The following is a 12,382-nucleotide window of genomic DNA, read 5'->3' on the forward strand; positions in this document are numbered from 1 at the left end:
AGCAGAAAGCCTCATCTTTCTCCCGTGGAACAGCTGGTAGTTTCGAACTGCTGACCCTGAGGTTAGCAGCCCGATTCGTAACCACTATGCTACCAAAATTCCTCAGGTATCCTTTTATACTAATGCTTGCCTCATACTCAGAGTTCTTAAGAGAATTAAGTGGTGTGGTATTGTAGGCGTTAGCTGCTACAGTTGTCACCACCGTTATTGTCATCATTGTTACCTTGGATGAATTTTAATTTCTAAAACTCATTTATGAAGGTGGTCTCAAAATCTGGTGTGGTGCTATAGATAGACTGCAAGGTCACTTAGAACCCAAACATAGTGATTCAAATCTACCAGCCTCTCCTCGGACATCCTACACAGGGTCACTATGAGTTGGAACCAACTTAAAGGCATACAACCACAAAGTTTCCTATTATAGTTCTACAGCCTGATGTTACTATGTATGATTTTGTGTTTTGTGTTTTTTTTCTTTTTTGTGGTTTTAAATAAATTTACCCCATGAAAGGTCACTTTTTATGTGGTTAAAAAAAGAGGGGGGAGGGGGTTGGATTTTTAATTCATGTACCAAATTTACCAATCTGACTCCTACTGGATAATGTCTAGGCACTCAGATGTTTCAGTTTCCGCATTTGTGGTCCTTGACACACCTGACCGCCAGAACCCCTAGTTTTGATAGTGACATAAAGCCCTCATCTAGAGCACTCTGGAGTCCTAGTGGGCACTGTGGGTTAATGCACTGGACTGCAAAGTTGGTTTGAACCACAAAGTCAGTGGTTCAAGCATACCAGCTGCTTCTAGGAATAGTGACCTATACAGGGTCACTATGATTGGAACCACCTTGATGGCACTTAACAACAGAGCGCTCTAAAGGATGTTCCAGTTCCTTCAACACTTAACTTACCATTTCACAGCTCGCGTTTGAATCTCTGGCTGTGATTGGAAATGCTCTAACCCTCCTGGAAGTGGGTCAGATTGCTGTGTGCAGGTATGGCTACCTTTTAATCCCATTGGGAAGAACCTTTCCACAACCCTGCTTTCTTACTTTGATCACACAACAAAAAATAACTCTCATTGTATTTGCTCCCCCGCCCTCCCAAGTTTTGGAGAGTCTGTAAAACTGTTACATCCATTCCACGAGCAGTTCAGTGATAACTCAGGGTCCCAGATTCTGCGGCTCTGCAAATTCCAACAAAAGAAAACCAAGATTGCTCAGGTATGTGGACAAAACCAAATGAGTTCTGCATAGTTACACTTAAGCTGTTGTATGAGAGACATAATCTTTAGTACTTTTCCCTCCAGTGTGATCTTAAAACAAGTGAAATTTTATAATCTTGAATAAAGACTATTCCTTGAACTTCATCCTGTATTCCAATGGAACAGAAATGTCCTTGGCATCCATTATTTTAAAAGCCCAGCCTCTTTTTCTCACTTCCTTAAATATCATTTGACTTTGCATCATTAATTTTCTCCGTTTTTCCAAGAGACCTGGAGCATTTTTCTAAGACCAGTCCATTTAGTCTAGAGAAGAAACAATGTGAAATTGCCAAGGATTTGCTCAGAATGACATAAAAAGTTCAACACGGAGCTTGGGATAGAATTCTGTCCTCCTGGTTCCTTCTCTCATTTAGCTGCTTTTCTTAAAGGAGGGAGCAGTGGACATTTTGGTCTTTATTTGCTTAGATAGTTCTCTTTTTTGACAGAAAATAGGTTTTAGGGCAGTATTTCTTTTCTTTTGGGATGGCTTATAAAACATCAGTGGGGTGTACATTGTAAATACTGTAACCTGCTTGTGCTGGCGAAGGTGAGAACCTGTGGGTAAGACACCAAGCAGCACATGGCTCTTCATCCTTCATGTGGGTAGCTTGAAAGGACACCTTGATTGCTATTATGTGAAAACTACTCAAGTGTTAGAAGTCCTTTTCATCTGTGTGACCGTGGAAACAGAGTTAAAATCATTTTCTAATGGTCTTGTTTCTGGCTCTGATTTAGTTTCTGGAGTCCTCAGCCAGCATGTTCGCAGCTGCTCAGCAGCTCTCACAAAACACGAGTCCAGGTAAGCTGCATTTCTTCCTGTTTGCTAAAAAAAAAAAAAAAAGTGCTTTCCTGGTCTCTGTATTCAGGAGCTGTTTTTCCTGTGACTGTACCCTGGCAGAGTATAGTCAGACATAAGTAGATGTTAAGTAATCAGCATTCTTGGAATTGGTTACCCACTCATTCATTCATTAATTATCTATGGGAATTAGACATTAGTTTGTCTAATTGTTGTTGTTATGTGCCGTGGAGTCGGTTCTGACTCATAGCGACCCTGTATAGAGTTTCCGAGGCTGTAAATCTTTACGGGAGCAGCCTCATCTTTCTCCCGCAGAACAGCTGGTAGTTTCGAACTGCTGACCCTGAGGATAGCAGCCCGAGTCGAGACCACTACGCTAGTTTGTCTAATTGGGTAGCATATATTTGACAGTCGGAGTTTAGAGTTGTGAAAAGAAATAGTGTGTTTGCAAAAGTACTGGCGTGTCACAAGTGTCAGTGGTTGAAACCTGCCAGAAACCCTATACAGGGTCACTGTGGGTTGGAACCAGCTTAGCAGCACTTGACACTACCACCAACATGAACTAGTCTATTATATTTTAAAAACAGAAAAGCAAAGGAGTATGATTGAAAAGTAGATCCAGCCACAATTTGTGGATTGCAAATTGCATTTCTTCATCCTTTTCAACATCACGGAGCAGTTTCCTGTTTGAAGCAAGTCATTGATACCTCTCTTGACATTTGCTGACTTCCGTGAAAGAAACAGAGCAAGTCCTTAGGCCCTAAGAGTCTCTAGTTGGCAGCATTGTATACCTAAAGTCTTTTAAATAACTTTATTGTGGTGCTCTTCTGTTTAAATATAGTGAATCAACTTCAAGAAAGAGCATAACAGGTACCAAGAAATGACAAAAATCCGAAGGTGATATACATGACTGAAAGAGGGGAAAGTTCCAGAAACAGCTCCAGAGTTTGATTTGGGCACTTTCTTCTAGTGAGCTACTCAGTACTGGCATATTTTTGTACTTTATAGACAGAAACGTGTTTCAATTCTCATACATGTTGTTAGTTGTTCTAAATGTGTTAGATTCCCTGAAGCACCACACACCACTTTGAGAAGTGTCTGTTGACAGAGCTAGAATGAATGCCTTTATCAGCACAGCCTTGTCTCTGACTTGCATCCATACCAGTAGATCTAATCAGGGACCCTTTTGTGTTCAGATGCATCAGATTCATAATGTGTGGTTTTGACAGCACAGAGTGTTCATTCCAGTCTCTTCCTTCCTCTCATGTTCTACTACAGACACTTCACAGCTCCTCCTGGTGGTCTCCGATGGACGCGGTCTTTTCCTTGAGGGCAAAGAAAGAGTCCTAACAGCAGTTCAGGCTGCCCGCAGTGCTAACATCTTTGTCATTTTTGTTGTGTTAGACAATCCCAATTCACGGGTGAGTGAGTGCTAAAAGTCCCCTTGCCTGGGGATAAAGTGGAGACTTCCCTTCAACATGTGCCACTTGAAATGTGGCCTGCATCACATACACAACCTCTAACACATGGCTTGGTCAGGCACTGTGGTGGGCAATTGGCAAACTTCTCACTTAAGCCACCAGGGCTCCTGACCTAGGGCTGGGGGTCATTGACCCTTGTGTACAGTTAAAGGGCAGAAGCACTGAGAGGCTGTAAACAATGAGTGTTGGAGCCAGGACTCACTCCTCAGGGGCCCAGAACTCCCCTTGGTATCACCTTACTGTCATCGGAAGCACCTGTCTGTGCCCACAGGGCAGTCACAGTGAAGCCTTGATAGCCTGTCTGCTCTGTCTTGTCCATATACTTTAGAAATAGAAACTAGTTTCAACTAGTTTCAGGCAGGATTAAAAGTTATCAGCAAGAGAGATATATGAGAGCAAGCCAAGGTACACACTTAATTTTTTTTTTTTTTTTTGGACAGGATTCTATCTTGGACATTAAAGTACCAATATTTAAAGGTCCAGGAGAGATGCCGGAGATCCGATCCTACATGGAAGAGTTTCCGTTCCCATTCTATATAATTCTCCGTGATGTGAATGCGCTTCCAGAGACGCTCAGTGATGCTCTCAGGCAGTGGTTTGAGTTGGTGACAGCATCTGACCACCCGTAGAACAAAAAGCGCAGTACAAAGTGAGACTTTTTATTTTAAACACAGACTGAGAGGCACACTTCACACCCAAGTGCTCCCATTTGGACAACTGTTTGATTTATAAAGTCAATTCAACTCAACAGCTACAACAAATTTTATTGCACTGTGCATTTTTCTTTTACAACATGATCTCAAGCATAAAGGAAGCTTTCTGGTTCTCAGCTCTGCCCACGTCACAGACCTGGGACAGGGAAGGAACAGCTGCAGCAGGTGGCCAGCCTCAGTACCTTCTGGCGTGTCCTGGAAGCCATGGTTTAAGGAGACTGCTCCCCATACTGAGGGCCTGAGAAGATGCTACCAGGTGCACAGGACCACAGGGAGGTATTCTGGTCCATGCTGAGGCTTTACCTTGACAAACCCACCGTCAGGCGGCTGAGACAGATGCAGTTTCCTGGAGTGTTTGGGTATCTGTTTTCTTACTGTGCTTGATGTGAAAGGAACTGCCTTCTCTTAGAAGGTAGGAAGCTTATGGTGTGTGTGCGCTTATAAAGCAACTTAACTCCATGGGTGCCCAAGTCATCAGCAGAGGTGATCCTTGGGCGGTGTAAAAGGAAGTGGCTTTTCACTGTCCTCTTCCACATTTGCTGCTTCGAAGACTATGCAATGATGAAAAGATGACTTTCCCTCTGTTTATTTCATTCTCTCTGTGCCATTGTCCCTGTATTGTAGTAATTTATTTCTAGTTCATTTTATTCTTAGTTAAGGGGAAGAATCTTTCCTCACACTGCTTTCAAGCTGGACTAACTACATCTGTTGTTTTTAACAATGGTTTTAAGACTGCTTTTCACTTGGACAGAAAGCAATGCTTGAAGACTTGAAACTGTATACTGTGTTCTATTTACTGTCCTGATTGTCAGAATATCCTGTTGTAGGCAACATGCTATGACGTGATCATCTGTCTCTACACTGTGAAGTTTGCTACCCTTCTGTGGTGGTCATCAAAGACAGATTGCTTGTTGTTTAGGCAAGTGTTCTAAAGCATGTGCCTGAGGTTATATCATCATTTTTTATTCTAAAAAAGCTATGCAGCTTATATTCTGAAACCTATTAAAAAATTATAACACTGTTGATGTAATTTGTGACCATTCTTTTTATCTTTTAATTAGTATGATGCTGTTCAGTACTGTTGAGTCATTTCCAAGGAGAGGCTGGTGGTTATGAAGCGCTGATCTTGCAGTTCAGTGTATTGTTGCAGCTGTTGATATATCATCTTTAGGAAGGTTGCTTATCCTACAGGACCACATCGGAATTGCTGTTGTTCCTAGGTGCTATTGAGTGAGTCGCACAACAGACTGAAACACTGCCCGGTTCCACAGCAACCTTCAATTGTTGATAAGTCTGAGCCCACTGCTGCCTCCACTGTGCTAAATCCCTCGTTGGAGGTCTTGCTCTTTTTCTCTGACCCTCCGCTTTACCAAACATGATACTTTTCTCCAGGGACTGGTCCCTCCCAATAATATGTCCAAAGTAAACAGAGACGAAGTCTGGCCATCCTGGCTATACTTCCACTAGGACAGATTGGTTTACTCTTTGGGCAGCCCATGGTACTGTCAATACTTCCTTAGTCACTGTCCAACTTTAACATGCATATGAGATTATTGAAAATGCAATGGCTTGGTTCAGGTGCACCTTAGTCTTCGAGTTGACACCTTTGCTCTCAAACACTTTAAAAAACACTTTAAAAAGGTTTTGTGCAGCAGATGTGATTTTTTGACTGCTGCTTCCAGGAGTGTTGATAGTTGAGCCAATCAAAATGAAGTCTTTAACAACTTCAGTCTTTCTCTGTGTATCCTGATGTTATTCATTGGTTCAGTGGTAAGGATTTCTGTTATATTTACATTGAGATGCAACCCATACCGATGGCTGTGGTCTTTGATCTTCTCCAGTATGTTTTTAAATCCTCTTTGTTTTCATCAAGCAAGGTCATATCACAGGTTTTTTCTTCATTTAATCCAGCTTCTTAGATTATTGACTCAGCATACAGATGGAATTTATTGTTGTTAGGTGCCATCGAGTCGGTACTGATGCATAGCGACCTTACAGCAGAACGAAACACTGCCTGATCCTGGACCAACCTCACTATTGTTGCCACATTTGAGCCCATTGATGCTGCCACTTGTCCAATCCATTTCTCTAGGTGTGTTCCTCTGTTTCTCTGACCCTCCACCTTACCAAACATGATATCCTTCTTCAGTGACTGGTCCCTCCTGACAATATGTCCGAAGTATGAGAGACGAACTTTGGTCATCTTGGCCTCCAAGGAGCACTCTAATGGTGAAAGAACATAACTCTGATGTATACCTTTCCTAATTTTAAACCATTCAGTGTTCCCTTATTCTGTTTGAACAACTGTCTTCTTGGTCTAGGTACAGGTTCTTCATGAGTACAATCAAGGGTTCCAGAATATGCATTCTCTGCAATGTTGTCCATAGATTGTCACGAAAGCCTTTGCATCTTCAATAAAGCCCAGGTAAACATCTTTCTGGTATTCTCTGCTTTCAGCCAAGATCCGTTGGACATCAGCAATGATATCCTTGGTTCCACATCCTCTTCTGAATCTGGCTTGAACCTCTGGTAGGTCTCTGTCAATGTATGGTGGTTGCAGCTGTTTTTTTGCATTATCTTTAGGAAGATTTCACTTGCATGTGATATTGGTATTTGTTTGATTTCTGTATTTCGTTGGGTCAACTCTCTTTGGAATGGGCCCAAATATGGCTCTTTTCCAGTCAGTTGCCCAGTCTTCCAGGTAGTCGCCTTCCAAATTTCTTGGTATAAATGAGTGAGTGCCTCCAGTGCCACATCAGTTTGTTTAAAGATTTCAATTCGTATTCCATCAATTCTGGGTGCTTTGTTCTTTGCCAATGCTTTCAATGCACCCTGGACTTCTTTCAGTATCATTGACTCTTAATCAGTGCTACCTTTCAAAATGGTTGAACATCGACCATTGCTTTTTGGTCCAGTGACTTTACCTTCTTAAGTTGCCCTTTAAAACTTTCTGTTTAGTTCTTTTACCTCCGTATTTCTTCCATTTACTTTAGCATCTCAACACTGGAGAACAAGGTTCAGAGTCTCTGACATCCGTTTTGGTCTTTTCCTTCTTTCCTTAATGACCGTTTGCTTTCTACCTGTATGATGTTTTTGATGTCACTCTGCAGCTCTCTATTCTTTGGTCACTAGTGCCTAATGCATATTATCTGTTCTTGAGATGGTTTCTAAATTGAGGTGGGATATCTTTAGTCATATTTTTGCTCTCATGGACTTGGTTTAATTTGCTTCACCCTGAACTTGCATATGGGTAATAGACAGTTTATCCCCTGGCCTTGTTTTGGCTGATGATATTGAGCTTTTCCACCATCTTTTCTCACAGATGTAATCAACTTTATTCCACCTGGTGAGGTCTATATGTATAGTCATCATTTATGGTGTTTAAAAAAGGTTTTTGTAGTGAGTAAATCACTGGTCTTGCAAAATTCTGTCATGTGATCTCCAGCATTGTTTCTATCACCAACTGATCCTTCCACTTTGTTTCCAACCTTTGCATTTCAATCACCAGTAATTGATCAAGCATGCAATCAAAATGTATTGATAATTTCAGACTGAAGAAGTTGGTTGTTATTGTTTTGTGCCGTGGAGTCAGTTCTGACTCATAGCAACAGGGTTTCCGAGGCTGTAAATCTTTATAGGAGCAGAAAGCCTCATCTTTCTTCCGCGGAATAGCTGGTAATTTCGAACTGTTGACCTTCAGTTCGCAGCTCAATTCGTAACCACTACGCTACCAGACTTCTTCAGTTACATCATCACTGGCTTTAGTGGTTGGCGCATAAATTTGAATAGTGGTATTAACTGGTCTTCCTTGTAGGAGTATGGATATTATCCTATCAGAGACAGCAGTGTACTTCAAGACACATCTTGATATATTCTTTTTGATGATGAATGCGACACCATTCATTTTGTCATTCCCGACATAGTATAAACCCTGTGATTGTCAGATTCAAATGGCCAGTATTAGTCCATTTCAGCTCACTGGTGCCTATGATATCAATGTTTATGTGTTCAATTTAATTTCTGACAGTTTCCAATTTTCACACATTCCATGTTCCAATTGTTAATGGATGTTTACAGCTGTTTTCGTTCATTTTGAGTTGTGCCCCATTAACAAATGAAAGTCCTGAGGGCTCTACTCCATTGGCATCATCATGGTCAACTAGAGAAGGCAACTTTTCCCTAGTCGTGTTTTGAAGGCCTTCCAACCTGAGGGGCTCATCTTCCAGCACTATATCTGACAATATTCTGGTGCTCTTCATCATGTATCAATATTCAGTATTCTGGTACTAACAGTGTTACACTGCTACTCATAAGGTTTTCAGTGACTAAATACTCAGTAGTAGTCCATCTCTCCTTCTTCCTAGTCTGTCTTTGTCTAGAAGCTCAACTGAAACCTGTCTACTGGAGGTGACCCTGCTGGTAATTAAAATACCCCTGGCATAGCTTCCAGAATCACAGCAATGCACAAGCCATCACAGTACAACAAACTGACAGTGGAATGGTAGCACATCAGGATAGAGGGTGTAGAGGTATGTGTGAGAATACTGTGCTGCAGCCTAATGGCTGGCACTAGATTAAGCTGTGCTTACCTGAGTCCAATGTGGAGTGGTTTATTCCAATGAGGGTTGATTTCCTTATTTTTATGTCCTCGGTGGGTGAGCCGACTCGCTCCGAGTCCTCTTCACTCCCGTCTGTCTGTGAAACGCTGGCCTTGTACCTGAGGGAAAAGAGCAACTTGGTAAACCACAAAATAGTTCATAAAGAATTTGCTCTAAAGTGGCACATTTCATTTAACTCATACTTCATTAACTGGAGCAAGTCACAAGGCCAAGCCAGCTTCAATGGGGTAGGGTAGGAAGCAGCAAGAATAGGTCTGATTAGGAAAAGACACCAATATTATGACAATACTGCAGTGATCATGTTGTGGTTAAGTGCCATCGAGTCGGGACCAACCCATAGCAACCTTATGCACAGCAGAACAAAACACTGCCCGATCTTGGGCCAACCTCACCACTGTTGCCACGCTTGAGTCCATCGATGCTGCCACTTGGCCAAACCATCCTGTTGGAGGTCTTCCTCTTTTTCTCTGACCCTCCACCTTACCAAACATATCTTTCTCAAGTGACTGGTCCCTCTTGACAATATGTTTGAAGTATGAGAGACGAAGTTTGGCCATCTTGGCTTCCAAGGAGCACTCTGGCTGCACTTCTTCCAAAACGGATCTATTGGTTCTTTTGGCAGCCCATGGCACTTTCAATATTCTCCTCCAATACCATAACTCAAAAAGATCAATTCTTCTACGGTCTTCCTTATTCACTGTCCAGCTTTCGCATGCATATGAGGTTATTGAAAATACCATGGCTTGAGTTAGGCGCACCTTAGTCCTCAAGCTGACGTCTTTGCTCTTCAACACTTTAAATAGGTCTTGTGCAGCAGATTTGCCCAATGCAATACATCATGTGATTTCTTGACTGCTGCTTCCTTGAGAGTTGATAGTTGATCCAAGAAGAATGAAGTCCTTGACAACTTAAATCTTTTCTCCACTGATAAGAATGTTGTTTATTGGTCCAGTGGTGAGGATTTTTGTTTTCTTGACATTGAGATGCAACCCATACCGCAGGCTGTGCTCTCTGATCTTCATCAATAAATGTTTCAAGTCCTCTTCACTTTCAGCAATCAAGGTTGTATCATCTGCATATCGCAGGTTGTTAATGAGTCTTTCTCCAATCCTGACGCCACGTTCTTCTTCATAGAACCCAGCTTCTCGTATTATTTGCTCAACATACAGGTTGAAGAAGTATGGTGAAAGAATACAACCTTGTTGCACACCTTTTTTAATTTTAAAACATTTAGTGTTCTTATGTTCTGTTCGAACAACTGCTTCTTGGTCCAGGTATAGATTCCTCGTGGCACAATTAAGTGTTCCAGAATACTCATACTTCACAATGTTGTCCATAGCTTGTCATGATCCACACCATCTAAAGCATTTGCATAGTCAATAAAACACAAGTAAACATCTTTCTGATATTCTTTGCTTTCAGCCAAGATCCATCGGACACCAGCAATGAAATCCCTCGTTCCAAGGCCTCTTCGAAATCTGGCTTGAACCTCTTGGAAGTTCTCTGTCAATGTATGCTTGCAGCCATTTCTGTATTACCTTTAGTAAAACTTTACTCTCATGGAATATCAAAAGAGATGGTCCAATAATTTCCACATTTCGTTGGGTCACCTCACTTTGGAATCAGCACAAATATGGATCTCTTCCAATCAGTCGGCCAGATAGTTGTCTTCCAAATTTCTTGGCAGAGATAAGTGAGTGCCTCCAGTGCTGTCTCACTTTCTTGAAAGATTTCAATTTTTATTCCGTCAATTCCTGGTGCCTTGTTCTTTGCCAATTCCTTCAATGCACCTTGGACTTTCTCCTTCAGGATCACTGTTACCTTTTGAAATGACTGACCATTAACCATTTCCTTTTGGTACAGTGACTCTGTATTCCTTCCATCTTTTCTTGATGCTTTCTGCATCATTCAATCATTTGCCCAGTGAATCTTTCAATAATGAAAATCAAGGCTTGAATTTTTCCTTCAGTTCCCCCAGCTTGAGAAATGCTGAGCATGTTCTTCCTTTTTGGTTTTCTGACTCCAGATCTTTACAAAATTTGTAGTAATATTTGGCTTTATCATCTTTGAATTTTTCTGTTCATCTCTTGTACCTCCTCATTTCTTCCATTTGCTTTAGCATCTCTATGCTGGAGAGCAAATTTCAGTGTCGTCCTGACATCCATTTTGACCTTTTCCTTTTTTGTCTTCTCAATGACTTTGCTATCTTCATGTGTGATGTTCTTGATATCATCCCACAACTCTTCTGGTCTTCTGTCTTTAGTGTTTAATGTATCAAATCTGTCCTTCAGATGATCTCTAAATTCAGGTGGGATATATACAAGGTCATATTTTGGGTCTCGTAGACTTGTTTTCATTTTTTTCAGCTTCAGTTTGAATTTGCATATCAGTAATTGATGGTCTGCCACCAGCCTTGTTTTGACTGATATGGAGCTTTTCCATTGTCTCTTTCCGCAGATGTGGTCAATTTGATTTCATGTATTCCATCTGGCAAGGTCCATGTGTATAGTCATCTCTTATGCTGTCTAAAGAAGGTATTTGAAATGAACAAATCATTGGTTTTGCAGAATCATTTCTATCACCAAGGCCATATTTTCCAACTACTGATCCTTCCTCTTTGCTCCCAACCTTTGCATTCTAATCACCAATAATGATCAATACATCTTGATTACATGTTTGATCGGTTTCAGATTGAAGAAGTTGGTAGAATTCTTCTATTTCATCCTCACTGGCTTTAGTGGTTGGTACATAAAGTTGACTAATATTGGTATTAACTGGGCTTCCCTAGGCGCATGGTTATTATCCTATCACAGACAGCATGACTGATCTGGATATGTTCTTTTTGACGATGAGTGCAACACCATTCCTCTTCAATTTGTCATTCCTAGCATAGTAAACCATGTGGTTGTCAGATTCAAAATGGCCAATACCAGTCCATTTCAGCTCACTAATGCCTAAGATATTGATGTTTAGCGTTCCATTTCATTTTTGACAAATTTCAGTTTTCCCAGATTCATACTTGTTACATTCCATGTTCTGATTATTAATGGATGTTTACAGCTGTTTCTCTTCATTTTGAGTTGTGACCCATCAGCAAATGAAGGTCCCACGGACTTTACTCCATTCACGTCATCATGGTCAACTCTACTTTGAGGAGGCAGCTCTTCTGTAGTCACATTTTGAGTGCCTTCCAACCTGAGAGGCTCATTTTCCAGCACTATATCTGACAGTGTTTCTCTGCTATTCATAAGATTTTCAGTGACTAAATATTCAGAGGTAGTTTGTCACTTTTTCTCCTAGTCTCTGTCTGAAAGCTCATCTGAAACCTCTCCACCATCGGTGACCCTGTTGGTATTTAAAATACCAGTGGCCCTGCGGAGCAGCTGGTAGTTTCGAACTGCTGATCTTAAGGTTCGCAGCCAGATTCGTAACCGCTATACTACCAAAGCTCTGAGTAGTGTGCTTAACCACCATATGCGCTATCCTTTCTTCATTGGATTTCTGGAATTCCTG

The 12,382-nt window shown here is 41.3% G+C and overlaps 1 protein-coding gene across 1 annotated transcript in view; it reads left to right on the forward strand.

Moving 5' to 3' along the window:
• The window catches only part of MDN1 (MDN1, midasin homolog (yeast)), a 204,842-nt gene extending 200,676 nt beyond the window's left edge, over window positions 1–4,166 (forward strand). Inside the window, exons 98-102 of the mRNA XM_006870613.1 lie at window positions 918–991; window positions 1,105–1,219; window positions 1,996–2,059; window positions 3,335–3,477; window positions 3,978–4,166. Of these exons, the coding sequence (XP_006870675.1) occupies window positions 918–991; window positions 1,105–1,219; window positions 1,996–2,059; window positions 3,335–3,477; window positions 3,978–4,166 (585 nt within the window). The remainder of the gene's footprint in view (window positions 1–917; window positions 992–1,104; window positions 1,220–1,995; window positions 2,060–3,334; window positions 3,478–3,977) is intronic.
• Window positions 4,167–12,382: the final 8,216 nt, after the last annotated feature.

The sequence above is a fragment of the Chrysochloris asiatica genome, unplaced genomic scaffold, assembly GCF_000296735.1.
Source record: "Chrysochloris asiatica unplaced genomic scaffold, ChrAsi1.0 scaffold00146, whole genome shotgun sequence".
Taxonomy (NCBI): Eukaryota; Metazoa; Chordata; class Mammalia; order Afrosoricida; family Chrysochloridae; genus Chrysochloris; species Chrysochloris asiatica.